Consider the following 26937-nt stretch of genomic DNA (forward strand, 5'->3'; position numbering starts at 1 on the left):
TCCCGCGATCTGGGGGTCCGGGGGGGGGTCCCGAAGGGGTTCGTGAGGAAAACCGGGGGGCTGGCGGCGGGGGAGGGACACAGAGGGTACGGGGAAGGCATTTGAGGCGTTTCGGGCCGTTTTCTGAGGGCAAAGTGAGGGTCCCGGCATCCGGGGAGGGCGGGGGGGCGTCCGGGGAGTGGGTTTTGAGGGGTTCCGAGGGAATTTCTGGGAGGAAACAGGCGATTCCGGGACCGAGGGGTCCCGGGGGGGATTTGATGGGAGAAGCTGTGGCTTGGGACTGGGGAGGAATACGGGGGGTTTCTGCTGGGGGAAGCATGGGGGGGCCTGTGGTGCAGGGTCCCCCCATGACCCCCCGACAACCCCCCGCAGATCCAGGCAAGAGAAGGAAAAAGCGCAAAAAGGACAAAAAACAGAAACCACCCCCACGGTGAGGGGGGATAGGGGGTGGGCAGCAGGGTCACGATCTCCCCAGAGCCCCCCGTGACCCTTCGGCGGTGGGGAGGACTGGCTGTTGGGGTGGGGGGGAGCTTCTGGGGTGTTCTTGTTCCCTGGGGGAACAAGCAGAGCCCCCCTTCTGGGGGTGGGGGGGCACATTTCCAGGGCCACCCCTCCCCCTGCCAGGGCTATTTTTAACCCCGTGGTGCCTGGGGCCGTGAGGTCATTTCTATTTCAGGGGGGTGATGTCCCAGAATGCCTCGCACCTCCCCCCACTCTGTCCCGGGGGGCTCTGGGAGCTCCTGGCACTCTCCTGGGACCACCCCACCTCACCTTTCCCCCTCTGGGACCACCCTATGGGCCCCCATGGCATGGGGCAGACCCCTAAGGGGCCTGGCTTGGGGCGGGGGGCAGACACCTGCGTTCCCAGCCTGGCTCTCCCCCCCTCAGGACCCCCAGCCCCCCCAAGGATGTGTCACCAGAGACGCCCCCTCCCCTGCCTCTGCTGTCAGAGGGGCTCCTGGGCTCTGATGAAGGGGAGCAGGAGGACCCCCGGGACTACTGTAAAGGTGGGGGCCGCCTGGACGCCCGGGTCCATGGCGCAGGGTGAGGGGAGCCCCCAGGCACCGGGATGCCAGACTTAGTCCCCCTTCCCTCATGTCCCGTCCCCCCCCCCCCCCCCCCCCCAGGCGGGTATTACCCCGTGCGGATCGGGGACCTCTTCAATGGGTGCTACCACGTGGTGCGCAAGCTGGGCTGGGGGCACTTCTCCACCGTCTGGCTCTGCTGGGACATTCGGTGAGCGCCCTGGGACTCCCCCGGGGGGTGCTGGGCAGGGTTGGGTTTGGGGGGGCCCCTCCTGGACTCCTAGGTCCCCTCGGCAGGCGGAAGCGGTTTGTGGCACTGAAGGTGGTGAAGAGTGCACCCCAGTACACCGAGACGGCCCTGGATGAGATAAAGCTGCTGAAATGCGTGAGCATGCCTGGACCCCCCCCAAACCGGGGACCCCCTAACTCCCCCCCGTGGCCCCTCCGACCACCCATAACTGCCCCCCTGCCCCCCCCAGGTCCGCGACTCGGACCCCAGCGACCCCAAGCGGGAAAATATTGTGCAGCTCATTGACGACTTCAAGATCTCGGGGGTCAACGGCGTCCGTATCCTTCTGGGAACCCCACGGTCTGGTGGTGCCCCCTCCTCCCCGGGGTGGGTCCCGGGTAGGGGGCCCCCACGCCCGTCACCCCGAGGGGGGGTCCCAGGCGTGCGGGTGCTCCTTGACCCCCCGAGATGTGTGCATGGTGCTGGAGGTGCTGGGCCACCAGCTCCTGCGCTGGATCATCAAGTCCAACTACCAGGGGCTGCCCCTGCCCTGTGTCAAGAGCATCGTGCGGCAGGTGCGGGGGGCCCCCTTGCATCCCCCCACATCCCCCCACCTCCCAGGGGAGACCCTGGGCTGCCCCCAGACACCCCATATCCCTGTGAGACCCCCAGCTCCTGCCCAGAGCCCTCCCAATGCCCCCCATCCCTCTGCCACCACCCACATCCCCACATGTGGTCCCCGAATGTCCTTCCTAGAGTCCCCCCAAATCCTCCCAATGTCCCTGTGGGCTCCCACAGATCCACACAGGGACCCCAAAGCATCCCCCCTAGACCCCCCCAAGTCCCCTGCAGCCCCCTTATGTCCCTATGGCCTCCCCCAGGTCCACATGGGGACCGCAAACATCCTTCCTAGGCCCCCTGTTATCCTTTCTGGGCCCCTCTGTGTGCCCACACAGACTTGAGCACTCTCTCTAGAGCCCCCCCTAAATCTGCTGTACCCCAATATCCATTTGAGACCCCGAAATATCCCCATGGGGACCCCATATGTCCTCCCTCGAGCCCCAGAACTCCCCCAGCCCCCCAATATCCTCCCAATTCTTGTGCTGGGGGGTGCCAGCGGCCCTCAGGAATGGCGTGAGGGAGGGTTGCTGCCCCCCCACCCCGAGTCCCAGCGTGCACCCCCCCCCCGATTTGGGGGTGCTCCTCTGCCTTGGGGCGCAGGTGCTGGAGGGGCTGGACTACCTGCACACCAAGTGCAAGATCATCCACACTGACATCAAACCCGAGAACGTGCTGCTGCGCGTCGGGGAACCCTTTGTGCGGCAGCTGGCGGCCGAGGCCGCACGCTGGGCCCGGGGGGCCAGCCCCCCCCAGAGCGCAGGTACCCCCGGCCCCCCTGGCCCCGCCTGGGGGGGGACCCCGACGCCTGGGACCCCCCACGGGGGGCCTTGCCTGACCCCCTCGGGCCCCCCTTTGCTCTCTCGCAGTGAGCTCCGTGCCCCAGGACGGCCCCGTGAGTGTCTCCCCGCTTCGCACGCCTCCTCGCACGCGCCTGCATCCCCGCACGGCTCCTCCCGCGGGTGCGTGACCCCCGGCGGCCCCCCGCGCCCCCCGCTTCGCACCCCCTGCCCCGGCGCGCGGTGCCCCCACCGCCCCGCCGTACGAGCGGCCCCCCTGCTTCGCCGCCCAGGAGCGCCTCTCCCGCGCCCAGCGGCGGCGGCGGCGGCGGCAGCGGCGGCGCCAGAGCCGCCTCCTGGCCCAGCGCCTGCAGGACCTGGAGCAGCTGCGGGAGAGCGGGGGGTCCCCGGGGGGTCCCGATGACACCGGTCAGTGCTTGGGGGGGGGTCCTGGGGCATGGGGAGGGGATAACGGGGGTCTCTAGGGTGCCTCTGAGGGGTATTGGGAGTCTTGGTGGGGGACAGGAGCCCCAGAATAGTTTTGGGGGTCCCTTGGGGGCGGTTTGGGAGTCCTGGCAGTGGGTTTGGGGCCCTGGGGGCTGTTTGGGGGTTCCCTGAGGGTTGGGGGGGGTTGGGGGCCTCCTGAGGCTGGTCTCAGGGGTCCCGGGAGGGCTGGAGGGAAACCTGGGAGCTCTGGGGGGGTAGTTGGGGTGTTGACAGGGAGGGCTCCCAGGATTTGGGGGTCTCAGGGTCACCTCCCCCCACAGAGGCACCCCCGCTGGACCTCGACAGAGGGGGCAGCCCCCCCAGCGGCGCATCCTCCTCGGGGGTGCACACCCTGCGGGCCGGCGGCTCCAGCGATGGGCTCTCGGGGGGCTCCTCCGCCTCAGGGGAGGGCCCCCCCCGGCGCCCCCCCAGCCCCAGCTCTGCCTCTGACTCCCTCCTCACCCCCACCTCCAGCTCCCTCATCTCGGGGGGCTCTGGGGGGCCCCCCCGCCCCCCTCGGTCAGTGACACTGGGGAGGGAGGGATTGGGCTCAGGGGGGGTGAGGGGCAATTGAGGGCAGAGGGTGGATGTGGGGGGGGGGGGGGGGGGGAGGACTGGGTGGGAATTGGGTGTGCTTGGGGGGTCTTGGGGGGAAGGGGGTATAGGGGCACCCCACTGACACCCCCACTGCTGCCGCCACGCAGGATGGGGGCTGCCGGGGGGGCAGGAGAACCCCCTGGACCCCCGCTGTGCCCCACGGCTGCGCGTCAAGATCGCCGACCTGGGCAACGGCTGCTGGGTGGTGAGGGGGCTACTGGGGGGCGGTGGGGGACTTCCCGGGGAGCAGTTGGTGGTGGTTTGGGGGGCAGGGGTGTTTGGGGTGCTCCCCCGAGCAGGGGGTGAGGCGCTGACCCCCGCCCAGCACCGGCACTTCACCGAGGACATCCAGACGCGGCAGTACCGGGCCCTGGAGGTGCTGCTGGGGGCGGGCTACGGGCCCCCCGCCGACATCTGGAGCACCGCCTGCATGGTGAGGGGTCCCGCCTGCTGCCAGCCCCACGGCGCACCCCACGGCGCCCCACGGCCCCTCACTGCCCCTCTGCCCCCAGGCGTTCGAGCTGGCGACGGGCGACTACCTGTTCGAGCCCCACTCAGGGGAGGACTACAGCCGGGATGAGGGTAGGTGGGGCGGGGGCGTGGCATTGTGGGGCGGGGCAGGGCCTTGGGGGAGGGGGTCCTGGGGGAGAGGGCAGGGTCTGGGGGGCGGGTGGAGAAGAGGATGGGGGTGGGGCTGAAGGCATTGGGTGTCACTGGGAAAGGGTGTGGCCAGGAAGGGGCGTGGCCTGACATGCTCCACCCACCCCCAGACCACATCGCGCACGTGATCGAGCTGCTGGGGGAGATCCCGCGGCACGTGGCGCTGGGCGGGCGCTACTCCCGCGAGTTCTTCAACCGCCGTGGTGAGGGGCGGGGCGAGGGGCGGGGCGAAGGTTGGCAGGGAAGGGTGGGGCGGGGCACGGGGCGAGGTGGGGGAGGGCTAAAGGGGGGTTGGGGCGGGGCTATGCCGCGGGCAGGGGGCTACGAACCTGTGCCCGCAGGGGGTGTGGCCGCTAGCCTGAGGGCGGGGGTGGGCGGGGCGTGGGCACGGTCACAGCCACTGTCTCCGCCCCACAGGGGAGCTGCGGCACATCCGGCACCTGCGGCCCTGGGGGCTGCGGGCGGTGCTGCAGGAGAAGTACGAGTGGCCGCGGGGGGCGGCCGCCGCCTTCGCCCGCTTCCTGCGCCCGATGCTGGCCTTCGAGCCCGCCCGCCGCGCCACCGCCGCCCAGTGCCTGCGCCACCCCTGGCTCCGCCCCTAGCCCCGCCCGCGCGACGCCAATAAAGGTGTGCCACGGCCGGGAGGCGCGGTCCGATGGGTTTATTGCCGGGTGGGCGGGGGGCCTGCCCCTCACTATGGGCGGGGCCCCGGACCCCCTAGGTGCGGGGGAGGTGCGAGATGATGCTCTGGACGGCCCCCGAGGTCGTGCCCTGTCCCCCGATGTCAGGCGTGTGCGTCTGGGGGCGGGGCCAGCCGTTGGGTGGGGCTGGCTGTGGCCCCACCCATGGAGGGGCGGGGATGCATTCCCTTTAAAATAGGGATGGGGGGCGGGACTTACCCGTGGATCATCCAGTGAGGCAAGGACAGCCTGGCGGATGGTGGAGGCGTGGCTGTGCAGCCTGGGGGAGGGGTAGAGCCACACCCACATCAAGCCACGCCCACAAGGGTGTGTCCTGCCCATTCCAACTCTGCCCTAGGGGTGAGGCCCCACCCCCTCACGCAGCCCCTCCAGTGGGAGTTCCGCAGGGCACCCCTCACCAAGCCCCACCCCTCAGCCGTGGCCCCACCCACCCGGCCCCACCCTGCCATAGCCCCGCCCACCGGAGGTGGTCCAGCATCATGCAGGCAGCGAGCAGGGCGGCCGTCGGGTTGGCGATGTTGCGGTTGGCGATGCTCTTCCCTGTGTTACGTGTCGCCTGCGGGGCGGGGGTGGGGGGAGGGTGACCAGGGGGACCTGCCAAGCACCCTGCCCAGTGCCCCCCGTTGCTGCCCAGCACTCCCAGTGCCCTCCCAGCTGCCCCCAATGGCTCCATGGTGGCCGTAACCAGCCCCTGGTGCCCCCCAGGAACCACCAACCCCCCTGGTGCCCCCCAAATCCCCCCCCCCCCCCGCATTGCCCCCAGGAACCACCAACCCCCCTGGTGCCCCCCAGATCCCTGCAGGAAGCCCCAGAGCCCCCCAGGAACCCCCAGACCCTCCCCAAGTGCCCCCCAGGAACCCCCGACCCCCCTGGTGCCCCCCAGATCCCTGCAGGAACCCCAGGAACCCCCCAAACACCCCCAGGTGCCCCCCAGACCCCCCCTGGTGCCCCCCCAGACCCACGGTCTCGAAGACGGCATAGTCGTGGCCGTAGTTGGCGCCGGGGACGAGGCCGGGGCCGCCCACCAGCCCGGCGCAGACGTTGTTGACGATGTTGCCGTAGAGGTTGGGCATCACCATCACGTCAAACTGCTGCGGGCGCGACACCAGCTGGGGGCGGGGAGGGGTTACTGGGGGCACTGGGGGCACTGGGAGGGCGGGGCGGGGCGGGGCCCACCTGCATGGTGGTGTTGTCCACGATCATGCTGCGGAAGCTGATCTCGGGGTACTCGGCCGCCACCTCCTGGCAGCACTGCAGGAACAGCCCATCCCCCAGCTTCCTGCGGGGCGGGGGTCAGTGGGCGCCGCCCTGCCCCGCCCCGCCCCGCCCCCCAGCCCGCACGCACATGATGTTGGCCTTGTGGACGGCGGTGACGGTGCGGCGGGCGGCGGCGCGGGCCAGCCGGAAGGCGTAGTGGGCGATGCGGCGCGAGCGACCGGCCGTGATGATCTTGAGGCTCTCCACGACCCCTGCCACGCTCTGCGGGAGGGCGGGGCCGTCAGGGGCGGGGCCACGGGGGCTGCTGGCCATGGGGGTGGGGCCCGTGTAGGGGTGGGGCCATCCCAGGGGGCGTGGCCAAGGCGGTTCCCTCTGGGTGGGGCCATGGCTGTTGCCTGGGGGCGTGGCCAAGGCAGTGTGCCCATAGGTGGGGCACAGTGATCTCCTGAGGGGGTGTGGCTAATACCCACAGGGCGTGTCCCTGCCAGCACACCAGGCTGGGGGCGTGGCCAGGGTGGTGTACAGGGGCAACGCCCTGAGCCCCCCTGCCGGGGGCGTGGCCCACCTCGTGCTCCAGGCTGCTGTACTCGCCCTCGGTGTTCTCGCGCACGATGAGGATGTCGATGTCGCGGTGCCGCGTCTCCACCCCCGGCAGGCTCTGGCAGTGGATCACGTTGGCGTACAGGTCCAGGCTGGTGCTGCCGCGCCCCGACACGCCGGTCAGGCTCTGCCCCCGGCCACACCCCTCCCAGTTCCCCCCACCCCACTGACCCCAACGGCACCCAGTTCCCCCCACTCGGGGCCCCAGAGCATCCACCACTTCCTCCCAGCCCGGTGGCTCTATAGCTCCCAGTGCCTCCCAGTCCCCCCAAGTCCATCCCAGTCCCCCCACTCACTTCCCCTCACCCCCCTCACCCCAACAGCGCCCAGTTCCCCCTACCCAGGGCCCCACAGCATCCCCCACTTCTTCCCACCCCAGTGGCTCTATAGCTCTGAGTTCTCCCAACGACCCCCGCAGTGCCCCCCAGTCTCTCCCAGGCCCCCCCTGCAGTGCCCCCCAATCTCTCCCAGCAGCCCCTGGCTCTCACCGGATGAGGTTGTTACGGGACTTGTGGCTGGGCGGGAGGTTGTGGTTGGTCTCAATGTTCCCTGAGGAGGGGACGGAGACAGGGGTCAGGGTGTCCCCAAGCCCCTGGGGGGGCGGTTACCAGCCCCGCGCTCACCCTTGAGGGCGACGCCATTGCGGCGGATGGCCATGATGGCGTTGTGCACGTCGTCCTCGGGCGCCTCGGCGCTGACCCGCACCTCCTCGAAGTCCACGGGCACGCAGGCGTGCCTGGGGGCGGCAAACCCAGATGCCTGGGTCCCGGGGGTGGCAAATGCGGATGCCTGGGTCCCCGCCGGGGTGGGGGCAAGGAGGGGACACCCACCTGAAGACCTCCTTGACATGCAGCATCAGCTCGGGGCCAATGCCATCGCCGGGGATCAGCGTCACGGTGTGGCGGCCCCCATACTTGGCGGGGGGTGGCTGTGGGGACACCGGGGGGGTGAGGACCCAGGCATCCAAGCCCCCCCGTCCCCCTCCTCCTTGCCCTCCCACCTCCCCCAGCCCCTACCTGGGGAACCCAGGCACCCTCCATGCAGACCCATGCACACACCCCCCCACCCCTCCCCACATGCTCTTGGGGTCCCCCCCGGGTTCCCACCCCCCAGCCTGGCCATACTCACGATGCTGGGCTGCTGCGGGGGCGGGCGGCCGTAGCGCGGGGGAGAAATGGGGGCAGTTAGTCATGGTGCCGGCAATCGGGGAGCGGGGTGAGAGGGAGAAGAGCCCCCCTGGGCCACGCCAGGGCCCCGCGAACCCATCCCCGCAATCCACACAGCAGGAACACCGCACTCCCCCCATGCCAGCCCTGAACATGGGGTTGGGGGCTGGCAGCCCCGTGAGCACACCCCACCCCAAGGCGGGGGTCTCGTAGCCCCCACCCTGCCCCAGCCTCAGTGGAGAGGCCAAGGGGGGGGGCCCCCAAGCCTCCCCCTGACCCCTGAGAGGGGACAGGGTGGGGTTGGGGACCCCCCGTCCCAGGATAGAGGGGGCCTTGTGGCCCCGCTCCCTGCACCCCCCCCCACGAGTGTTAGAGGGCCCCGGGTTTTGGGGGTTCAGGGGAAGATCACCGCCAAAAACAGGGCACTTACGGGTGGGAGGTGGCGCCGCTCGGCATCGTGGGAAATCCAGGCCTGGGGTGCGGGTGGAAGTGACAGCCTGAGCTCTTGGGTCCTACTCCCCCCCCCCGGCAAGCGACCCAGGACCCCCAAAGAGACCCAGAGCCATCCCCTTAAGTGTCCAGGACCAGCCATCCCGCCCTCAAAGGACCCAGGAGCTCCCGTTAAGTGTCCCAGGACCACCCATAAGGGACCCAAGATTCGACACCCCCCCTCAAGGGACCCAGGACCACCCCCGCAAAGGGTCATAGAAGCCCCCAATAGGACCCAGCCGACACTTCCCCCCCCCGCCCAGCGGCTCAGGCACACGGACCAACCTCCCCTAGAAATATCAACCAATCAGCGAGGAGACCGCTGCCCTGGCCCGCCCACTAGCTCGGCGCACAGCCAATCACCACTCGATAGCCCAGGCGGCTCCACAGCGGCAGCCAACCAAAACCAGAGTCGCCTGCCAGCTAGTCCCGCCCCCCGCCCCGCCGCTTCCAATCAGATTGCCGTAGCCCGCCCGCGCATCCCCCACACACGCACGCGAGCTGGCGAATCAGAGCGCAGCAGTCCGCCACCGCCGCCCAGCTCCCCAGGGGCGCGGTGGGGCCGTAGGGCCATCCCGCCGCCCCAGCACTCACCGGGCGCGGCCCAGCACGGCCGGTACCCGGAGTCGCCGCGCCGCTGCCAGCACCGCCGCCATGGCCGCTCGCCGCGGTAGCCGCCGCGCCTCTTCTCGCGAGATGTCGGCACGGCCCAGGGACGGGGCTGGCACGGCGCCGAGATCTCGCGATACTTCCTGTCTCTCCCCACCCCGCCCCGGGCTTTCTCTCACGCCACCGGCAGCGCCGTAAAAGTCGCGGCGGCCATTTTGTGCTTGGGAGGTGTGGCGCGGTCGCGCATGCGCAGGGCGGCCCCGCCCGCGCTTTCTAGGCGGCGCGCGGTAGAGGCGGAGGCGCCCGCCATTTTAACAGGGGCCCGGCAGCCCCCATCCCCGGAGCCCTTTCCCCAGCCGTTTTATCGCTGTTTTGGAGCGAAAAAAACCCCACTGAAACCGGCGGGCAGAGGCGGACCGCCGCCCTGCGGCGGTTGCCGTGGGAACGCCGAGGCAAAGGGCTGGCTGCTGGCGCGCTGCGCATGCGCCAGGGCGCGGCCGCGCCTTTCCTGGCACCGCCTCCCCGCGCCACATAAGTCGCAGTGGCCATTTTGTCCGGCCGCCGCCGGCTCTGCGCATGCGCACCTCTTGGCCCCGCCACCAAGCTGCGACAGGAGGGCCACGTCGAGCTCAGGGCGGGCGCCCGCGAAGGGGAAAAGAGCGCTTTTCATTGGCCGCAGGGCGCGGGGCGGCCCTCCCCCGGGGGCTGATTGGGCGCGGCGGCGGCGGGTGGCGTCGCTGATTGGCCGTCGGGAAAGGGTCCGTGGTGGGAGGGCGGTGCTGGAGGCAGCCATGGCGGTCCTGGTGGTCCTAGTCGGTCTCTTGGCGGTGGTGCTCGGTGCCGCAGGTACGGGCGGGCCTGGCGGGCCGGGGTGGGCCGTCCGGGCCACCCGGGGCCTGGAGAGTCGCGGGGGGCCGGTCCCTGGGCCTGTGAGGGGCTGAGGGGGGTCCCGGGGTCTGTGAGGGGCCGTGATGGGGGGGGAATCCTAGGGTCTGTGAGGGGCCGGGGGGTGGGAGCTCCTGAGGCACATCGCGGTCCTGACGGCCCCCCGCAGGCGAGCCGTGCCCCGAGCCCACCATCGTGCCCTCGTACTACACCACCTCGGATGCCGTCATCTCCTCCGAGAGCGTCTTCGTGGTGGAGATCTCGCTGGCCTGCAAGAACGGCGCCCAGGTGAGTCCCCGTGGCGTGGGGGGCGGTGCTGGGGTTGCCCCCTTGCATCTCACTGCCGCCCTTTCCCCGCAGAATGTGGTCCTCTACGCCGACGTCAACGGGAAGCAGTTCCCTGTCACCCGGGGGCAGGACGTGGGGCGCTACCAGGTGAGGTCGGGGTCCCCGGGGAGGGGTTGCGGCGGGGTTTGGGGGTTCAGCATCCTCCTCCTATCCCTGTAGGTCTCCTGGAGCCTGGAGCACCGCAGCGCTCAGTCGGGCACCTACGAGGTGAAGTTCTTTGATGAGGAGTCATACAGTGCCTTACGCAAGGTGGGTCCTCCCTGCCCTGTGGCTAGGGTCCCCCTGTAGCTGGGGTCCCCGTGTGGTGCCCCCAGCCTAGCGCTGAACCCCCTTTTCTCTCCCTCTCCCCATCCCACATTCCCAGGCTCAGCGCAATAATGAGGATGTCTCCCGCATCCGGCCCCTCTTCACCGTCAACGTGGACCATCGGGTGAGTAGGGGGTAGTTTGGGGGTCCCCCATGGATCTGGGGATGTCCTTTGCAACAGCTCTGTCTGCATGTGGGAGGGGACTGGGAGTGCACACAGGGTTTTGGGCAGAAACTGGGGTGACTGAGATATCTTGGAGAGTCTTTAGATGACCCAAGGGTGTTGCTGGGGTGGGGTGCTGGGGCTGCTTCTCCTCTTGGAAGGGGGGTTTGGGGGTCCTGGGGGGGTAGGGGTTCCCCAGGGTCTTGAGGGGGGTGTTTGGGGGTGGGGGGCAGGGCATCACTGGGATTGTGGGGCAGATTTTGAGGATGGGTGTGTAGCTCCTGGAACCCTGCAGGGTTTGGGTACACCCCTGGGGGTTTGGGGGGTGCTGAGGAGGTTTGGGGGGCAGTTGTGACCCTCCCATCATCTCGGCAGGGCGCCTGGAATGGTCCCTGGGTGTCAACGGAGGTGGTGGCAGCCGCCATTGGCCTCGTCGTCTATTACCTGGCGTTCAGCACCAAGAGCAGCATCCAGGCGTAGGCCCCCCAAAAGTGACCCCCAAACACCGCCCCTCAAGGGGCTACACAAGTCCTGGGGGGAGCGGGGCACCTCTAAAACTGCCCCCACCCGTCCCATGCCAGAAAAAATGCTTTGGGGTGGCCCTCAAAAGTGGGGGTGCTCTGGGGTGGGGCTGAAGGACCCACCCCCGCCAAATGGGAATGGCTGGTTGGGGCTGGGCCCCAAAAATGGGGGAGCCACTCCTGAGTTTGGGATGTCCTCAGCATGGGGGAGCCCCGAGACTGGGGGAGGCTACCCTTAGCCCCCACAACTGGGGGTCTTGAGGGTCTCCCCACGATTCCTGCCCAGGGAGCGTCCCCAAGGCCGCCTCCCCATTGGCTGTGCCTCAATAAACATCTCCCTCCCATCTCCCTGTGTCTGTTTTGGGGGTCCCACCCCCTATCCCAGCAGGGCTTCGGGCGTCTGGGCTGTTCCCTGCCGGCTGATGACATCACGCCCAGCTCCAGACACGGGTGATGTCACCAGTGACAAAGCGGACTGATCTCATGCTGGGGGGAGTGGGCAGGTTGGGGGTTCCTGGGTCCTGTTTATGGGGGGCCACCCAGATGCCTCGGTCCCCTGGAGGGGGGGTGAGCCCCCCTCCACCCCATTCCTGGCTCCTCCCGCAGGGGGGGGGGGTGGGGGGTGTGTGTTTCCCATCATCCCCTGGGTGGCTGCCAGGGTCTGACTGCCGGGAAAGAGTGGGAGTGGGGGGTCAGTGTCTGGGAGGGGACCCAGGTGTCTGGGGGGGCTCCCCCTTCCCCCAACACGGACCCAGGCACCAGGGGGCGATCCCATCCCCCAAAAGGGACCCAGGCATCTGGGGGGAGCTCCTGTTCCCCCTAATGGGGACCCAGGTGTCCAGGGTGGGATCCCATCCCCCCAGAAGGGACCCAGGTGTCCGGGGCAGGGGCTTCCCCCTCCCCCAAAAGGGACCCAGGCATCTGGGGGGGGGCTCCTGCTCCCCCCAATGGGGACCCAGGTGTCCAGGGGATCTCCTGTTCACCCTCATGGGGGACCCAGGCATCCGGGGGGACTCCTGTTCACCCTCATGGGGGACCCAGGCATCTGGGGGGGCTCCCCCCTCCCCCCTACAGGGGACCAAAGCATCAGGGGGTCTCCCATTACCACACACACACACACACACACCCCGGGGGGGGGCCAGGCCTCCGGGAGGTCTCAACCCCACCCTACTCCCCGCCTCTCGGGGTCTGGACCCCACACCCACTCCGGTGGGGGGACCCAGGCGTCCGGGCGCCCCCGCCCCACTGATGGCTCGGGGTGTGTCCGGGGGGCGTGTCCGGGGCGGTGAGGGGGGCGGGGCCGTCCCGGCGGTGGGCGGGGCCTGCGGGCGGATTATGTCAGCCCCGCGGCAGCCGCAGCCCCGAGCTGGGAGCGGTGCGAGCAGGTAGGGCCGGGGGCTGAGCCGGGGGGGGCTGAGCCGGGGGGCTGCCGCGGGGGGACCCCGGCGGGGCTGGGCCGGGCTGGGGCCGCGCTGAGGGGCTGCGGCTCCGTGGGGCGGGAAGGGCGGAGGGGCCGGGGCTGAGGGAGAGGTGGCTCTGTAGGGTGTGTGTGGGGATGGGCTGAGGGGACGGTGGTTCCAGAGGATGTTTGTGGGGCTGGGCTGAGGTAAAAGTGGTTCCATAGGGTCTCGATGGGGCCGGGAGTGAGGTAAAAAGGTGGCTCTGTAGGGTGTATGTGGGGATGGGCTGAGGGGAAGGTGGCTCTATAGGATGTTTATGGGGCTGCGCTGAGGTAAAAGTGGTTCCATAGGGTCTCGATGGGGCCGGGAGTGAGGTAAAGGTGGCTCTGTAGGATGTTTATGGGGCTGGGCTGAGGTAAAAGTGGTTCTATAGGGTCTCGATGGGGCCGGGAGTGAGGTAAAGGTGGCTCTGTAGGATGTTTATGGGGCTGGGCTGAGGTAAAAGTGGTTCTATAGGGTCTCGATGGGGCCGGGAGTGAGGTAAAGGTGGCTCTGTAGGATGTTTATGGGGCTGGGCTGAGGTAAAAGTGGTTCCACAGGGTCTCTATAGGGCTGGGCTGAGGCGAGGGGGGCTCTGTAGGGAGCGGGTTCTGGGGTCCCCCCCGAGGCGGGAAGCATGGAGGGGCTGCAGCTCCCTGGGGTGGGCGGTGCTGAGGGGCCAGGGCTGAGGTAAAGGTGGCTTTATAGGGTCGCTATGGGTCCGGGCTGAGGTAAAGGTGGCTTTATAGGGTCCCTGTGGGTCCGGGCTGAGGTAAAGGTGGCTTTATAGGGTCCCTGTGGGTCCGGGCTGAGGTAAAGGTGGCTCTGTAGGGTCCCTGTGGGTCCGGGCTGAGGCAGTGGGGTGCCTGTGGGGAGGGGGCTCTGCGAGGGTGGGCTGAGGTAAAGGGGCCCTATATGGGCTCTGAGGGGCCGTGGCTGGGGGGGGGGCTGTCGAGGGGGTCTTTATGGGGCTGAAGCCGAGCAGGGAGGGGGGTGAGGGTATCCCTATGGGGCCAGTTGCTTCTGGGTGGGGGTCCCTGCTGTCTGCTGTGGGGCTCTATGGGGCCAGGGAGCTCTGTTTGGGGCTCTGTAGGGTTTCTATGGAGCCAGAGGGCTCTGTTGGGGGACTCTATAGGGTGTCTGTAGGGCCAGGGAGCTCTGTTGGGCGGCTTTATAGGGTCTCCACGGGTTTTCCATGGGGCTGGGCGGGCTCTATAGAGTCTCTATGGGGTCCCTATGGGGACAGGGACCTCTGGGGAAGCTCTGTAGGATCTCCATAGGGTCCCTAAGAGGCCAAGGGGCTCGGGGGTGGGCTCTATAGGGTCTCCATAGGATCCCGGCCCGCGTCCAACAGATGGGTGGGGCCGGCGGGGGGGGGGAGCGATGGGGGATGGGGGTGGGCCCGTGTGCAGCACACGCGTGTGCGGGGAGGGGGGGACACGGCACACGATGTCACCGGCCGTGACAGCTGCCCCCCCGCCCCGTCACCCCACGGCCGCCCCCCGCCGCCGTGACGGGCCCCGGGGCTGGAGGATGCCGTGGGGCTGGGGAGGCCCGGCCGCCTAGATCCCTTTGGGGGGGTCACACGTCCCCCCCACGATCCCGGTCATTTCCCTACAGGTGCCTCGGGCCCGCCCCTCCCCCCACCTGCAGCACCCGGACGCCTGGGTCCCCTTCTGGGGGGGGGGGGTGTCATAGCCCGGTCCCTCCCAACCCCTCCCGCCCCCCCACCCCCCCCAAGGAATGCGGGGTCAACAAGGGACCCTTGTTCCCGCCGGGGCCGCCCCCGCTTCCGCCCCGGGGCCCATCCCGGGGGGGCCGGACGCCTGGGTCCCCTCGGGGGGGGGGGCGGGGCTGTCCCGGACGCCTGGGTCCCCCCGGGGGGGGGGGCGGGGCTGTCCCGGACGCCTGGGTCCCCTGTCCAGGGTGCTGAAGGAGGGGGAGGGCGGGCCCTCGGACGCCTGCGTCCCCTGCGGGAGGGGGAGGGGAGGGAGGGAGGGACGGAGGGGGGTGCTGGGGGGGGTCGCTCGGACGCCTGGGTCCCGAGCCAAGGTGACAGGTTCCCTCATTAGCCGTTGCCATGGTAACGGGCGCATCCGTGGGGGGGGAGGGGAGGCGGTGGCCGCCACACAATGGAGCTTGGGGGGGGGGGGGGGGCTGTCCCGGACGCCTGGCTCCCCCGGGGGAGGCTGACACCCCACCCCCCGCTCCCCGAGGCCGGGGTCCCCCCAGTGACCCCGTCTGTGTGTCCCCCCTCCCCAGGCCCCCGCTGCCGCCCGCCCCGGCCATGGCTCTGCCCCGGGGGCTCGGCCTCCTCCTGCTGCTGGTGCTGGGGGGGCCCGGCACCGCCATCACCATCCCCCCGGAGTGTGAGTGGGGCGGGGGGTCTTGCACGCTTGCACGAGGGCCGCTTGCACGAGGGCCACCTGCGCCTTTGCACGACGACCCCTTGCACGCTCACCCCACAGTGCACAATGACCCCTTGCACGCTCAGCCGCTTGCACGACGACCCCTTGCACGCTCAGCCCCTTGCACATTTGCCCACCTCACACGAGCACCCCTCGCACGAGGACCCCTCGCACGGCCGCTGATGAGGGCCTTGTGGCCCCACGCACCCGGGGGGAGCCCCCCGCTCACTGCTGTGTCTCTCCCTCCCCCTTGCCCCCCGGGATGGTGCAGATGGTCTGCACGAGCGTGAGTCTGGGGGCATCGCAGGGGGGTTCTGGGTGGTTCTGGGGTCCCGGGGGGTGTGTCTTGGGGGGGCCTCTGGGTGGTTCTGAGGACCCTGGCCGTCTCTGTGGGGCCTGGGGAGGGCTTCTGGGTTCTCCAGGGGAGTCTCTGAGATCGCCAGGGTGTTGTCCAGCATCCAGGAGGGTCTTCATGGCATCCCTGGAGGGTGTCCAGGTAGTCTGTTGGGGGTCTGGGGTCCCCAGGTGTCTTTGGGGGGGCTCCTGGGGTCCCTGTGGTTCTGGGGAGGGGTCCCTGGAGGGGGGGAGGTCCTGAGGGCACTATGAGGACCCTGGGGGAGTCCTGGGGTGTCACCGGGGGTCCCACCCGCTGACATGACCCCCCCCAGTCCTGCAGCCCCCCGAGCTGACAGAGCAGCCCCCGGAGCAGCTCGTCGTCTTCCCCAGCGATGACGTCGTCCTCAAATGTGCCGCCACCGGCAACCCCCCGGTCCAGTGAGTGTCCCCCCCGCGCCCCGAGTGTCCCCCCCCGCTACCCCCCCGCGGTGACGGTGACGCCCCACCCGCAGGTACCGCTGGACACGGGAGGACGAGCCCTTCATCCCCGAGGAGCACCCTGGGGTGACGGTGGCCCCGGGCGCGGGGACCCTGGTCATCAACGCCAGCCTGGCTGGACGCCTGCAGGGCCGGTACCGCTGCTTCGCCGCCAACGCCCTGGGCACCGCGCTCTCCCTCGAGGCCCGCGTCATCGCCGAGAGTGAGAGGGGGACCCCACACCCCCCGGGCACCCCAGGGCCCCCCGGCGTCCCCCTGGGCAGCCGCCACCCCCTCCTGGGCCCCTCCAAATCCCCCCTGGGTGACCCAAAACCAGCCCTGGCAGTCCCCTAAACCCCCCCGAATCCCCAAAAGCTGCTCTGGGATCCTCTAAATCCCCCCAGACCTCCCTGATGGTCCACTAAAATCCCCCCAGAGCCCCGTAGGGGTGCCCTAAAATCCCCCTGGGAGCCCCCAGATCCCACAGGGTCCTCGTAGATCCCCTCCACCCTGATTTCCCTGCCACGATCCCTCGCTCAAAGCCCAGGTGCTGGGGTGCCTGGCTGGTTTGGGGGGGCAGGGGAAACCCCTGGATGTGGGGGTCCATGGCTTGTTTGGGGGGGGGGCAGGGGGAACCTCCCCAGACCCGGGGATCCCTGGCTGGTTTGGGGGCTCCCCCCTGGACGCCGGTGCCCCCCCAGCCGTTGTGGTCCCCAGACACGCCGCAGTGGCCCAAGGAGAAGGTGACGCCGGTGGAGGTGGAGGAGGGGGACCCCGTGGTGCTGCCCTGTGACCCCCCCAAGAGTGCCGTGCCCCCCAAGATCTACTGGCTCAACAGCCGTGAGCAACCCCCAGCATGGATGCGGGCTGATCTTGCACCCCTTGCACGCAGTTCCCCCTGCACCCCCTATCCCCTCACACTGCTGCACCCCCATACTGCTCTGGCACCCCCATAATCCTCTTTGCACCCCTGGGGCCCCCCGATCACCCTGTGACCACCCAAACCCCATGGGACACACACCCCCCCCCCATAACGCCTGTGACACCCCATAGCATCTGGGACCTCCCTGCTTCCCCCTGCACCCCATTGCACTCCCCAACCCCATTGCACCCCCCCAACTCCACATCACCCCTGGGGTCCTGATACCCCTTGCCCCCCAATAATCCCCTGGCTCCCCTTGACCCCCGCTGCACCCCATCACCCTCCCAGCACCCTGTTGCACCCCGGACCCCACTGTTTCCCCGCTCCCTGCCCCCCCCACGGGCAGGGCGGGGGCCTGGCGCAGCGGGGACCCCCTGACACGCCCCGTGTGCCCCCCAGGCATCGTGCACATTGCGCAGGACGCGCGGGTGAGCATGGGGCAGGACGGATTCCTCTACTTCGCCAACACGCTGGTGGGCGACAGCCACCCTGACTACATCTGCCACGCCCACTACCTGGGGCCCCGCACCATCATCCAGAAGGAGCCCCTCGACCTCCGCGTCGCCCCCAGTGCGTGGGGGTGCAGGACCCCAGCTTCCCCCACCACCCCCGGAATTGCCCCTGGAGCCTCCCCGCAACCCAGCTCCCCTAGGGACCCTCTAACCCCCCGAGTCATTCCTATGGCAGCCCCCCAAATCACTTTTATGGCACCCTTTCCAGGGGACCCCACCTTAAATTCCCCCCTAAAACTCTCCTATGGCCCCCCAGCACCCATAAAACTGCCCCATCCAGCAGAAGCCCCCCCAACCCATGGAGGCCCCCCAGAGATGACCCCACTTTGGGTTCTCCCCCCTCAATCCCCCAGAGCTGCCCCACCTTGGGGCCCCCCTTCAAAAAGCCCCCTGGAGACCCCCCCCTTCTTTGGAGGATGCACTGGGGGGGTTCTCTCTGGGGTCCCTTGGTGCATGAGGGGGTCACTGGGAGTATGGAGGGCTTGGGAGGGGGCTGCTGGCATATGGGGCATCGCTGGAGCTCTGGGGGGGTTCCTTCATGCGTGAGGGGGTCTTTGGGAGTACAAGGGGACCCTGGGGGGTTCCTTGGGAGTATGAGGGGGCCTCTTGGGGTGTCCTTTGGTGAATAGGGGGTCCTTATGGGTACAAAGAGGGCCCGGGGGTGGTCCTCAGAAATATGGGGAGGGGCCTTGGGGCTGGTGAGGGGGACTGTTGGTGTACGGGATATCCCTGGGGCTTGGGGGTTGTCCCTTGGTGTATGGGGGGGTCTCTGGGAGTGCCCCCTGCCACCACCAACCCCTTTCCCCCCCCAGGTAACTCGGTGCAGTCTCGCCGACCCCGGCTCGTGGTACCCCAGGACCCGCAGCCCCCCCACGTTGCCCTGCGTGGGGGCACCCTCATCCTCGAGTGCATTGCCGAGGGGCTGTGAGTCTGGGGGGGCCTGGGGGGGCTGGGGGTGATGGGGAGGGTCCCTGGGGTGCCGAGGCAGGGCTGGGGGGGATGCCGGGGCCGGCCTGGGGCCGGGGGGGGGTCCCGGCCCCCCTGGTGACGCGGGCCCCCAGCCCCACGCCGGCGGTGCGGTGGCAGCGGCTGAACGGGCCCCTGCCGCGGGGCCGGGCCTCGCTGGAGAACTTCAACAAGACGCTGCGGCTGCGGGCGGTGGAGGAGGCGGACGACGGCGAGTACGAGTGCGTGGCCGAGAACAGCCAGGGCCAGGCGCGCCACAGCCACCTCGTCACCGTCGAGGGTACGGCGCGGGGGTGCTGGGACCCGCTGGGGAGGGTGCTGGGGGAGCTGGGGTGCTGGGACCCACTGGCATGGGAGCTGGGAGTGCTGGGGCACTGGGGTGGGAGCTGGGACCTGCTGGGGTAGGAGCTGGGGGTGCTGGGGTGGGAGCTGGGAGCGCTGGGGGCACTGGGGTGGGAGCTAGAGGTGCTGGGACGCGCTGGTGTGGGAGCTTGGAGTGCTGGGGGCACTGGGGCAGGAGCTGGGGGCGCTGGGGTGGGAGCTGAGAGTGCTGAGGGCACTGGGGTGGGAGCTGGGACCTGCTGGGGTGGGAGCTGGGAGTGCTGGGACCTGCTGGTGTGGGAGCTGGAGGTGCTGGGACCTGCAGGTGTGGGAGCTGGGGGTGCTGGGGTGGGAGCTGGGAGTGCTGAGGGCACTGGGGCGGGAGCTGGAGGTGCTGGGGTGGGAGCTGGGAGTGCTGAGGGCACTGGGGTGGGAGCTGGGACCCGCTGGTGTGGGAGCTGGGGGTGCTGGGGTGGGAGCTGGGGGTGCTGGGGTTGCTGGGGTGGGAGCTGGGGGTGCTGGGGGCACTGGGGCAGGAGCTGGGGGTACTGGGGTGGGAGCTAGAGGTGCTGGGACGTGCTGGTGTGGGAGCTGGGGGTGCTGGGTGCGCTGGGGTGGGAGCTGGGGGTGCTGGGGTGGGAGCTGGGGGTGCTGGGTGCGCTGGGGTGGGAGCTGGGGGTGCTGGGGTGGGAGCTGGGAGTGCTGAGGGCACTGGGGTGGGAGCTAGAGGTGCTGGGACGCGCTTGTGTGGGAGCTGGGGGCACTGTTGTGGGAGCTGGGGGCGCTGGGGTGGGAGCTGGAGATGCTGGGACCCGCTGGTGTGGGAGCTGGGGGCGCTGGGGGCGCTGGGGCGGGAGCTGGAGGTGCTGAGACCCGCTGGTGTGGGAGCTGGGGGCGCTGGGGTGGGAGCTGGAGATGCTGAGACCCGCTGGTGTGGGAGCTGGGGGAGCTGGGGTGGGAGCTGGAGGTGCTGGGACGCGCTGGTGTGGGAGCTGGGGGCGCTGGGACCCGCTGGTGTGGGAGCTGGGGGCGCTGGGGTGGGAGCTGGAGGTGCTGGGACGCGCTGGTGTGGGAGCTGGGGGTGCTGGGGTGGGAGCTGGGGATGCTGGGACCTGCTGGTGTGGGAGCTGGGAGTGCTGGGGGCGCTGGGGTGGGAGCTCGGGGCGCTGGGGTGGGAGCTAGAGGTGCTGGGACCCGCTGGTGTGGGAGCTGGGGGAGCTGGGGGTGCTGGGGCGGGAGCTGGAGGTGCTGGGGTGGGAGCTGGGGGTGCTGGGACCCACTGGTGTGGGAGCTAGGGGTGCTGGGGGCGCTGGGGCGGGAGCTGGAGGTGCTGGGACCCACTGGTGTGGGAGCTGGGGGCACTGGGACCTGCTGGGGTGGGTGCTGGGTGTGCTGGGGGCGCTGGGACCTGCTGGGGTGGGTGCTGGGGGTGCTGGGGCCTGCTGGGGTGGGAGCTGGGGGCACTGGGGTGGGAGATAGGGGCACTGAGAGGCACTGGGATCTGCTCAGGTAGGTGCTGGGGCACGGGGAAGTGGGCAGAGGCACTGGGATTGGGACTGCAGGTGGCTGGGAGGCACTGGGACTACTGGGGAACCGCTGGCATGGGTACTGGGGACACTGGGGGGGCACTGGTGTGGGTGCTGGGAGGTGCTAGCAGGCACAGAGGAACACTGGGGATGCTGGGAGGCACAGGGGTGGAAGGTAGGAGCACTGGGAGACACCGGGGTGGGTGCTGGGGACACTGGGAGACACTGGGATCTTCTGGGGGGGGCACTGGGAACAGTGGGGAGACAATGGGAGGCATTGGGGTGGCACTGGGGCACTGGGCTTCGGACCAGGGGCAAGCAGGATCTGCTGGGGTGGGCAGTGGGAGATACTGGGAGGCAGTGGGGCAGGTCTGGGGGAGCTGGGGGGCAGCGGCGGGTCCCTGACACACCCCACCCCCCCAGCGGCCCCGTACTGGGTGCGACGCCCCCAGAGTGGGGTCTTCGGCCCCGGTGAGATGGCACGGCTGGACTGTGTGGTGGAGGGCAAGCCCCGGCCCCACGTCACCTGGCGCCTCAATGGGGTTCCCATCGAGGGTAGGGGGGCGCCTCGGGGGGTGGCGGGGTCCTGGGGGGTTGCGGGGGCTGGAGGGGTGCGTCGAGGCCCTGGGGTCAGGGATCGAGGCCCTTTGGGTGCCTCTGGCTTTTTGGGGTGGGGTTATTGGGGTCCCTGGAGGCTGGATGGGGGTGTAGGTGTCTCTGGGGGGGGTCCCTGGGAGGTTTGGGGGCTCTCTGGAAGATATTGGGGCTCCTGTGAGGGTGTTGGGGTCTCAGGGGGTGGCTGGAGATCCCCAGGAAGGTGGTGGAGGTCCTAGAGGGCATGTGGGGGTCTGTGGGGGAAAGTGTGGGGGTCCCTGTGGGGGGCATGGGTCCCTGCGGGGGTGTTGGGGTCCCTGTGGGTGTGGGAGAGTCCCCAGGGAGGTGGTGGGGGTCTTTGGGGGGCTGCTGGGTGTCCCTGGAGGAGGAGGGGGTCCCCAGGGGGTGTGTAGGGGTCCCCGGGAGGGTGCTGGGGGTCCTGGGGGTGCTCGGTGTCCCCAGTGGTGGTGTGTGGCTGTCCCAGGGGGGATGCTGGGGGCCCCCGGGGGTGTGCGGGTGTCCCAGTGGGGGTGTGTGGGTGTCCCCGGGGGGCGGCCGGGCACCCCTGGGGGCAGTGGGGGTCCCCAGGGGGTGCTGGGGTCCCGCGGGTGCCCTCACCCCTGCCCGTTGCAGAGGTGCCGGGGGCCGGCCGGCGGGTGGTGCGGGACGGGGCGCTGGTGCTGTCCCGCCTGGAGCCCAACGACACGCTCGTGGCCCAGTGCGAGGCCCACAACCGCCACGGGCGCCTGTTGGCCAACGCCTTCGTCTACGTCGTGGGTGCGTGGGGAGCGGGGTCCTGGGCACTGGGAACCCCCCGCCGGCCACCGGGAACCCCTCCCCGGGCACCCGCATCCCCCTGCAGCCGGATCCCCCGGGCAACCGCATCCCTACAGCAACAGGCTGCCCCTGGCAACCGTCCCTGTGGCGACGGCGTCCCCCCTACAGCCGCATCCTCCTGGCGACCGTCCCCGCGGCGATGGCGTCGCCCCAGCGACGGCATCCCCGCGTGATGGTGTTCCCCGGCCACGGATGCGGTTCCCCCACGGCAACCACATCCCCCACGGCAACCACATCCCCATGGCAACCGGGTCTCCCCAGCAACCATCCCCCCCAGCAACCGTCCTCGGGTGACACCCTTCCCTGGCAACCCCTTAGCAACCAGCCCCACGGCGATGGTGCTCCCCCCCCCCCCGCCCCATAGCAACCCCCTCCATTGCCACGGCGACCGGGCAACAGGCCCCTCACCTACCCGTCACCATGGCAACCCAGCCGGGAGATGGTTGCTATGGCAACCAGCCTTATCAATCGCTGCTCCCACAGCAACCCTGCTGGGCAGCTGTCGCCATGGCGATGGCCGCCTCTGGCAACCGGGGGTACCTGTTGCCATGGCGACGGCCCGGGCTGCCTCCATGTCCTGGGAGGGAAGGGGGGGATGCTGGGGGGCTCGGGGGGGGCCGGGCACCCCATTCACTGCCCCGCACCCCCCCTAGAGCTGCCGGTGAAGATCCTGACACCGGATGAGACCCCGTACGCGGTGGTGGAGAACCAGACAGTGTTCCTGCACTGCTGGGCCTTCGGGGCCCCTGCGCCCACCGTTGAGTGGTAAGGCCACCCCCCCGGCCCACTCCCAGGCCCCCGGGACCCCCGGTGCCTCCCCGACCCTCTGCCCCGCTCCCCACCAGGCTGACGCCAGGGCTGGAGCCGGCCCTGCAGGACGACCGGGCCTTCGTCTTCACCAACGGGACCCTGCGGCTGGGCCCGGTGGCACGGGGGGATGGGGGCCTCCTCACCTGCCGGGCCCACAACGCCCACAGCAACGCCAGCGTCGTCGCCCACCTCGACGTCAAAGGTACCGGGACCCCCCGGGACTGCCCAGGTCACTTGGTGACTCGCTGGAATGCCCTGTATTGCCCTGGAGCACCTTTGAGACACCCAAATCCTTCCTGGGATCCCTCTGAGCCCCCACAGGGACCCCCTAAATCCTTCATGGGCCCTCCCAGAGCTCTCCAGTCTCGCCCAGACCCTTCTTACGACTCTCCAGAGCCTCCCAGGGAACCCTAAATCCTTTTGGGGGGCCTCTCAGAGCTCTTCCTTCTCCCCCAGACCCTTCCCAGTTCTCCCCAGACCCTCCCAGGGATCCCTAAATCCTTCCTGGGATGCACCAGAGTCTCCTGGGACCCTCCCAAGCCCTCCTGTGCCATCCAAATCCTTCCTGAGGCTCCTACATCCTTCCTGAGACCCCCACATCCTTCCTGAGACTCCCCCCCCAGCCCCTTCAGGCCCTCCATGTCTTTCTTGGGGCCCCCCAAGAACCCTCCAGGGTCCCCCAAATCCTTCCTGGGATCCTCCAGCCCCCCCAGGTCTCTTCTGGGATCTCCTAGAGTCACCCGAAATCCTTCCTGGCATCCCCAAGAGCCCTCTTGTGCCCCCCAAATCCTTCCTGAGACTCCTATATTCTCATTGGGACCCCCCTGAGCCCTCCCAGATACCTCCTGGGACCCTCAGAGACCCCTGAGTTTCCCCCAGATTTTTCCTGGGACCCCCAGAGCACTCCAGGGCTCCCCCAAGTGCTTCCCAGCACCCCTTGCCCCCCGCCTCGTTAACCTTTTGCCACCGGTGGCAGCGGCAACGCGGATTGAGGTGCCCCCCCAGAGCACGACGGCGAAGAAAGGGGAGACGGTGACCTTCCGCTGCGTGGCCGCCTTCGACCCTGGGCTGGCCCCCCGCAGCCTCGAGTGGCGCAGGGACGGGCAGCTGCTGCGTGAGACGGCCGACAGCGACAAGTGAGGGGTCTGGGGGGGTCTGGGGGGTCCCTGTGGCCCCCCAGGGCGGCTGATGGCGCCCACCCCCTCCCTGCAGGTACTCACTGACCGGGGACACGCTGACGGTGGCCGGGGTGGACTACTCTGACCAGGGGACCTTCTCCTGCCGCGCCTGGACCCTCCTGGACGCCGTCGAGGCCGAGGCGCAGCTCCGTGTCGTGGGTGAGTCCCCCCTAAACCCTGGAGAGGGTGCGGGACCCTGCTGTGGGGGCCCCCCAAATCCTCCCGGGGTGCCGCTGCGCCCATGGCTGGGTCTGCCCTGGTTCTGCCTCCATTTACCCCAGTTCTGCCCTGGCTACGCCTCTGTTACCCCCAGTTCTGCCCCAGTGGTCCCAGTTCTTCCCCAGTTCCCCCAGATGTGCCCCACTGCCCCCCACTAACTGCTCCGGCCCCCCCAGGCCGGCCGGGCCCTGTGCGGGAGCTGCAGGTGCTGGAGGTGGGTGAGCGCCAGGTCCGGCTCACCTGGACCCCGGGCGACGAGCACAACAGCCCCGTGGAGAGTAAGAGGGGATCTAGGGGGGGGTCCTGGGGGTCTCCAGGGTGGGACTGAGGGAGATCTGGAGGTGACAGGGGGGGAGTTTGAGGCTGTTGGGAGCTGAGGAGGGTCTGGGGGGGGTGGGGTCTTGGGGTGGTTTGGAAGTCATGGGTGGGGGTTGAGGGGTTTGGGGGAACCAGAGGGTTTCAGGGCTCTCCTGGCGTTCAGGGAGGGTCCTGGGGTGTCAGGGCTGGAGGAGGAGGAGGAGGGCAGAGATGGTGAGGATTTGGGGACACCCCTAACCCACCTCCCCAGAGTTCGTGGTGGAGGAGGAGGAGGGCATCTTCACACCCGGGCGCTTCGTGGAGCGGCTGACGGTGCCGGGGGAGCAGCCCTGGGTCCCCCTCACCCTCTCGCCCTACGGCCGCTACCGTTTCCGGGTGCTGGCGGCCAACGCCTACGGCCGGGGGGAGCCCAGCGCCCCCAGCGCCCCCATCTCCACCCCCCCTGCCGGTGAGTGCCCCCCCCGGGACACCAACACCCCCATCTCCACCCCCCCTGCTGGTGAGTGCCCCCAAATTCTGCCTGGGGGCCACCAACCCACCCCCCAAGCCCCATTGTCACCCCCTGGCACGTAAGTGCCTCCCAGGCACCCTGGGGACCCCAAAACCCCTTTGTCCCCCATCCCCCCAGGTAAGACACCCCACAAATGCTCCTGGGCACCATGAACCCCCCCCAAAGGGACCCCAGATCCCCCAGGGGGACCCTAAACGCTATCCCCACGCCTCGATATCCCACATCCAACAGTACTGACCACCCAAAGGGGTTGGGGGGTGTCTCTGAGGCCCCCCAAAGGGTCTGTAGGAATTTGGTGGGGGGTCTCTGAGCCTTGATTTCTCCCCCCAGCCCCCGAGCACAACCCTGGGGGAGTCAAGGGTGAAGGCAACGAGACCAACAACCTGGTCATCACCTGGCAGGTACCAGGGGGCTGTGGGGAGCTGGGGGGGGCATGGGGAGCCCAGCCTGGGGGGCTGGGGGACCCCAGTGGGGCTTTGGGGGAGATTGGAGGGGGGCTGGAGCAGGTTGGGGAGGGTTGGGAAGATGTGGGGCAAGTTGGGAGGGGACTTGGGGTGAGTTGGGGGGCTCTGGGGGTCTCAGGGAAGACTTGGGGGACTCTGGGGTACTTGGGTGGGCTCAGAGCAGGTTTGGGGTGGGGGGGGGGGGTTTGGGGGGGGTATCCCTTCACTTAGGGCTCGTTTGGGGGGGTCAGAGAGGCCCAGAGCTGGTGTTGGGGGGGGGTCCTCTGTGTCAGGCCAGGTTCTGGGGGATGTGGGGCAGGTTTGGGGGGGGGGGTCCCTGTGTCATGGGGGAGCTGGGGGGTCCCGCCAGGCCTGAGCGGGTTTGGGGGGCCGGGGGGGTTGGGGTTCGGGGTGCTGAGGCCCTGCCCGCAGCCGCTGGCGCCGGGGGAGTGGAACGCGGCCGAGGTGCGGTACCGGGTGCAGTGGCGGGCGCTGGAGCCGGCGCTGGGCCGCTGGCGCGAGGAGACGGTGGGGGGCCCCCCCGTCGTGGTGGGGGGCACCCCCACCTTCAGCCCCTACGAGATCCGCGTGCAGGCGGTCAATGACGCCGGGAAGGGCCCCGAGCCCCCCGTCATCGTCGGCTACTCGGGAGAGGACCGTGAGTCGGGGACCCCCAAACCCCCCGTGCGGGTGGGGGGCACCTGTGTGGGCAGGGACCCTCGGGGGGGAGGGCCCCAAATCTGGGGATGCAGAGAGACCCCAAGGTAGGTGGGCTCCAAATCTGGGGGTGCTGGGAGACCCCCAGTGGGGGAGGACCCAAATCAGGGGGTGGCAAGACCCAAAGTTGGGGAGACCCCAAACCTAGGGGTGCTGAGAGACACCAAGGCAGGGGTCCCCAATTCTGGGGGTGGAGAGACTCCGGGGTGGGCGGTGATTCTCAGAATTGGGGGTGCTGAGAGACCCCAGGGTGGGGGGACCCCGAATCTGGGCTGCAGGGAGTCACAGAGTGGGAGACCCAGATCTAGGGGTACATTTTGGGGGTCCCCTGTGGGACTAACATATTAAGGGTGAGATTGGAGGCTCCTCAATTTGAGGGGCCTCTATCCAGGGGTCTCTCAGGGGAGGCCCATATTGGGGGTCCTGCGGGGGTTTGCACCCCCCCAGTGTGTGGTTTGGGGGGCTCACACTGATGATCCCCCTCTCCAGTGCCACTGGTGTACCCTGAAAATGTGGGGGTGGAGATCCTGAACAGCACCAGCGTGCGGGTGCGCTGGAGCCTGGCGGGGACCCCCCGAGACCTGCGTGGGCACCTCCGGGGATTTCGGGTAAGGGGGGCAGGGTTGGGGGTACGGTGGGGCTGGGGGTTTTGGGGGCGGTTTGGGGGCGCCGAGGCAGCGTGGGGGGTTCCCCACTGCCTGACGTGCCCCCCACTCCCACCCCAGGTGTTGTACTGGCGCGAGGGCTGGGTGGGGGAGCGGGTGCGCCGGCAGGCCCCCGCCGCCCCCCCCGGCGTGCACCCCGGGGTGCTGACGGTGCTCGGCGAGGCCAGCGGGGTGCTGCTGGGGGGGCTGCGCCCCTGGAGCCGCTACCGCCTCCAGGTCGTCGTCTTCAACGGGCGGGGGGACGGCCCCCCCAGCGACGAGATCCGCTTCGACACCCCCGAGGGAGGTGAGGACCCTCCTGGAGCCCCCCAGCCCAGTGGAGGGGACCCCCAACAACC

At 69.6% G+C, this 26937-nt stretch overlaps 4 protein-coding genes across 5 annotated transcripts; 3 read left to right on the top strand and 1 right to left on the bottom strand.

Annotated features, from left to right (window-relative positions):
• The first annotated feature begins 163 nt into the window (after window positions 1-163).
• Window positions 164-5038, top strand: SRPK3 (SRSF protein kinase 3). Its single transcript, XM_075076678.1, has 15 exons — window positions 164-430; window positions 889-1007; window positions 1128-1236; window positions 1323-1410; window positions 1505-1592; window positions 1723-1829; window positions 2476-2635; window positions 2742-2834; window positions 2945-3072; window positions 3419-3656; window positions 3842-3939; window positions 4060-4167; window positions 4247-4316; window positions 4505-4597; window positions 4812-5038. Exons 1-15 carry the CDS (start codon window positions 258-260, stop codon window positions 4994-4996), a joined length of 1857 nt encoding a protein of 618 aa, XP_074932779.1. The 5' UTR covers window positions 164-257; the 3' UTR covers window positions 4997-5038.
• Window positions 5039-5040: 2 nt separating this feature from the next.
• Window positions 5041-9482, bottom strand: IDH3G (isocitrate dehydrogenase (NAD(+)) 3 non-catalytic subunit gamma). 2 transcript variants are annotated; one of them, XM_075076671.1, is made up of 12 exons: window positions 9163-9482; window positions 8510-8551; window positions 7744-7841; window positions 7537-7649; window positions 7402-7462; window positions 6879-7011; window positions 6441-6574; window positions 6272-6374; window positions 6058-6204; window positions 5557-5651; window positions 5294-5354; window positions 5041-5192 (listed from the first exon to the last, which is right to left on the bottom strand). In XM_075076671.1, exons 3-12 carry the CDS (start codon window positions 7767-7769, stop codon window positions 5112-5114), a joined length of 954 nt encoding a protein of 317 aa, XP_074932772.1. In that variant the 5' UTR covers window positions 7770-7841; window positions 8510-8551; window positions 9163-9482; the 3' UTR covers window positions 5041-5111. The 2 variants fall into 2 exon arrangements, with proteins under 2 accessions (XP_074932772.1, XP_074932771.1); XM_075076670.1 differs by having other exon boundaries at window positions 9065-9253.
• Window positions 9483-9524: 42 nt separating this feature from the next.
• Window positions 9525-11744, top strand: SSR4 (signal sequence receptor subunit 4). Its single transcript, XM_075076672.1, has 6 exons — window positions 9525-10023; window positions 10232-10350; window positions 10423-10497; window positions 10570-10659; window positions 10775-10840; window positions 11255-11744. Exons 1-6 carry the CDS (start codon window positions 9969-9971, stop codon window positions 11357-11359), a joined length of 510 nt encoding a protein of 169 aa, XP_074932773.1. The 5' UTR covers window positions 9525-9968; the 3' UTR covers window positions 11360-11744.
• A 961-nt stretch (window positions 11745-12705) lies between these two features.
• Window positions 12706-26915, top strand: L1CAM (L1 cell adhesion molecule; the record flags this gene model as incomplete). The annotated part of the gene is made up of 20 exons (XM_075076679.1): window positions 12706-12785; window positions 15102-15208; window positions 15916-16021; window positions 16096-16283; window positions 16778-16900; window positions 17382-17552; window positions 18307-18418; window positions 18556-18740; window positions 20731-20862; window positions 21535-21678; window positions 22392-22503; window positions 22584-22750; window positions 23525-23684; window positions 23761-23885; window positions 24122-24223; window positions 24514-24711; window positions 25105-25175; window positions 25650-25875; window positions 26424-26542; window positions 26660-26915. Coding segments are annotated over exons 1-20 (2854 nt in total), but the record flags the coding sequence as incomplete, so codon positions are not given.
• Window positions 26916-26937: the final 22 nt, after the last annotated feature.

Source organism: Phalacrocorax aristotelis, chromosome 34 (assembly GCF_949628215.1).
Source record: "Phalacrocorax aristotelis chromosome 34, bGulAri2.1, whole genome shotgun sequence".
NCBI classification, from domain to species: domain Eukaryota; kingdom Metazoa; phylum Chordata; class Aves; order Suliformes; family Phalacrocoracidae; genus Phalacrocorax; species Phalacrocorax aristotelis.

Excerpts from the sequence above, each read along its gene's own strand:
- SSR4 (XM_075076672.1), top strand. The coding sequence starts at position 9,969 with ATGGCGGTCCTGGTGGTCCTAGTCGGTCTCTTGGCGGTGGTGCTCGGT. Across the intron at positions 10,351-10,422 it reads CCTGCAAGAACGGCGCCCAG|AATGTGGTCCTCTACGCCGA; the intron begins GTGAGTCCCCGT and ends CTTTCCCCGCAG. Across the intron at positions 10,660-10,774 it reads CATACAGTGCCTTACGCAAG|GCTCAGCGCAATAATGAGGA; the intron begins GTGGGTCCTCCC and ends CCACATTCCCAG.
- IDH3G (XM_075076670.1), bottom strand. The coding sequence starts at position 9,142 with ATGGCCCTACGGCCCCACCGCGCCCCTGGGGAGCTGGGCGGCGGTGGC. Across the intron at positions 6,205-6,271 it reads TGGACAACACCACCATGCAG|CTGGTGTCGCGCCCGCAGCA; the intron begins GTGGGCCCCGCC and ends CCCCGCCCCCAG. Across the intron at positions 5,193-5,293 it reads CCTCACTGGATGATCCACGG|ACGCACACGCCTGACATCGG; the intron begins GTAAGTCCCGCC and ends CCCCGCCCCCAG.
- SRPK3 (XM_075076678.1), top strand. The coding sequence starts at position 258 with ATGGGAGAAGCTGTGGCTTGGGACTGGGGAGGAATACGGGGGGTTTCT. Across the intron at positions 1,830-2,475 it reads TCAAGAGCATCGTGCGGCAG|GTGCTGGAGGGGCTGGACTA; the intron begins GTGCGGGGGGCC and ends CTTGGGGCGCAG. Across the intron at positions 3,657-3,841 it reads GGGCCCCCCCGCCCCCCTCG|GATGGGGGCTGCCGGGGGGG; the intron begins GTCAGTGACACT and ends GCCGCCACGCAG.